At 40.0% G+C, this 2,500-nt stretch overlaps 1 protein-coding gene across 1 annotated transcript in view; it reads left to right on the plus strand.

The window, feature by feature from the left end:
• LOC113819407 (DNA-directed RNA polymerase II subunit RPB1-like) overlaps positions 1 to 641 on the plus strand; it is a 999-nt gene extending 358 nt beyond the window's left edge. Inside the window, exon 1 of the mRNA XM_027371647.2 lies at positions 1 to 641. This exon is cut by the window's left edge and continues 358 nt beyond it. Coding sequence (XP_027227448.2) covers positions 1 to 641 — 641 coding nt within the window.
• The last annotated feature ends 1,859 nt before the right edge of the window (positions 642 to 2,500 follow it).

The raw sequence follows: 2,500 nt of genomic DNA on the forward strand, positions 1-2,500 counted from the left end.
GAACGACCTACTCCCCATACGACCCGTCCAGAACGACCTACTCCCCACACGACCCGTCCAGAACGACCTACTCCCCACACGACCCGTCCAGAACGACCTACTCCCCACACGACCCGTCCAGAACGACCTACTCCCCACACGACCCGTCCAGAACGACCTACTCCCCACACGACCCGTCCAGAACGACCTACTCCCCACACGACCCCTCCAGAACGACCTACTCCCCACCCGACCCCTCCAGAACGACCTACTCCCCACACGACCCGTCCAGAACGACCTACTCCCCACACGACCCGTCCAGAACGACCTACTCCCCACACGACCCGTCCAGAACGACCTACTCCCCACACGACCCGTCCAGAACGACCTACTCCCCACACGACCCGTCCAGAACGACCTACTCCCCACACGACCCGTCCAGAACGACCTACTCCCCACACGACCCGTCCAGAACGACCTACTCCCCACACGACCCGTCCAGAACGACCTACTCCCCACACGACCCGTCCAGAACGACCTACTCCCCACACGACCTGTCCGAGATCTCCGCACACGCCTTGCACGACTCGGGCCCTGAAACCGTGCCACTTCCCTGGTCCCGGTCCGGTCCGCTAGCCATGGCGACGCACCTTCAGTTCTGAGAAACAGCTGATCACTAAGCCTCACGATTTTGTTTGTTCTTTGTGGTCTCTCAGTGTCGTCTTTTTTTGGCCGTTATAGTGAGGTGTGTGTCCGGATGAAGGAGGATGCGGGGATGATCCGAAGCCACGGGCAAAAGGCCTTCGAAAGCGACGACTTTTTCCTGGTTAAAATATCCTGGCAAAAGGTTATCATTTTATGGCGCTTGTGATCCTTGAATGAGAAGCCGAGATGTGGTTCTCCTCCTTCTTCTTCTTCCTCTGCTCTTCTTCTTCTTCTTCTGCTGTTTGTTCTTCTTTCTACGTTCTTCTTCCTCATTTCCCATACTTTTTTTATTCTTGTCTGTCTTCTTCTCCATTGTCTCTTTTATTCTTCTATTCGAGCTTCTTTTTGTCTTTAATTTTCGTTTTCTTCTTTTTTCTTCGTCTTCCATCGCCTTCATCACTATTATCATTAATACTTCATTATCATTATTGTTATTGATATTGTTACTTTTGCTGTTATTTCTACTTCTTTGCTTCTTTCCTTCTTTCTTTCTTTCTTCTTTTTCTTATTTCTACTTTTTCTTCTTCTTCTTCCTCCTCTTCTTCTTCCTCTTGTTTCTCTCTCTTTCTTTGTTTTAAAAAAGGAATATGATAGTCAATCGAGAGGGTTCACCGCCGTGTCAGACGGTATCAAACCAAATTAATGAAGTTTGCGAAATTTCACGATGCTTCTCATGATTTACGAGGTTAGTATATATAGAGTGGGAAAAAAATATATATCTGAATTATAATTTTATGGGATCAAAATTGAAAATGTGTTTACTGTATGTGTATATATATATATATATATATATATATATATATATATATATATATATATATATATATAGATAGATAGATAGATAGATAGATAGATAGATAGATAGATAGATAGATAGATAGATAGATAGATAGATAGGTAGATATAGATATAGATAGATAGATAGATAGATAGATAGATAGATAGATAGATAGATAGATAGATAGATAGACAGATAGATAGATATATGTATGCATATATATATGTATGTGTGTATATATATATGTATGTATGTGTATATATATATATATATATATATATATATATATATATATATATATATATATATATATATATATATATATATATATATACATATATATATTGGGGGTGCAGAAGCAGCTAAACATTAAAAGATAAATAAAATTTGATACGACTGATCTACTTTCAGATTAGAAAACCTATGCTGCGTCTGTGTCTTCGCATTTCAATAACTTCGTTGTATGAATCACCAGAGCCCACACATGCTTTGCTCAGGATCCAGGAAAGTGCAAGTGGGTTGTGAAGTTATCTGGATGACCAGTTTTCGAGAGAAAAAAATAAAACAAATAAACAAAAAAGGATAATCTAGAAAATATAAAAGGATTGTTAGCTCTCCCAGTGAGGCCGAAAGGGCACAGCGAATATGAGACAATCGTACCAAGGAAGGATTGGGGATAATCTTTTGTATGTCTGAGTGGTACGTGTTTGTGTGTGTGCATATATGCGTATTGGTTTGTGCTTCAATTGATAAGGATAATCAGGGACTGTGTGAAGGTTTCCCAAGCAATCTATCCATCTGTAGAGGCACATTTTAATGAACATTGAATTAATCAAAAGAAGAGAAAAGAAATTTTTTTGTGGTATATTGAAAAAAAATATTTGAACAAATAGACGAGTATGTAAGAATAAAAAAAACAGTGTTCGAAGAGACAAGGATGAAATGAATAATAAAGAATAAGTGGTTATTACACTCATACGCCTACAGATACACTCATATGTAAAATTTTGTACATAACAAAATCGACAGCTAGGTAGC

This window comes from Penaeus vannamei, chromosome 34, assembly GCF_042767895.1.
Source record: "Penaeus vannamei isolate JL-2024 chromosome 34, ASM4276789v1, whole genome shotgun sequence".
NCBI lineage: Eukaryota > Metazoa > Arthropoda > Malacostraca > Decapoda > Penaeidae > Penaeus > Penaeus vannamei.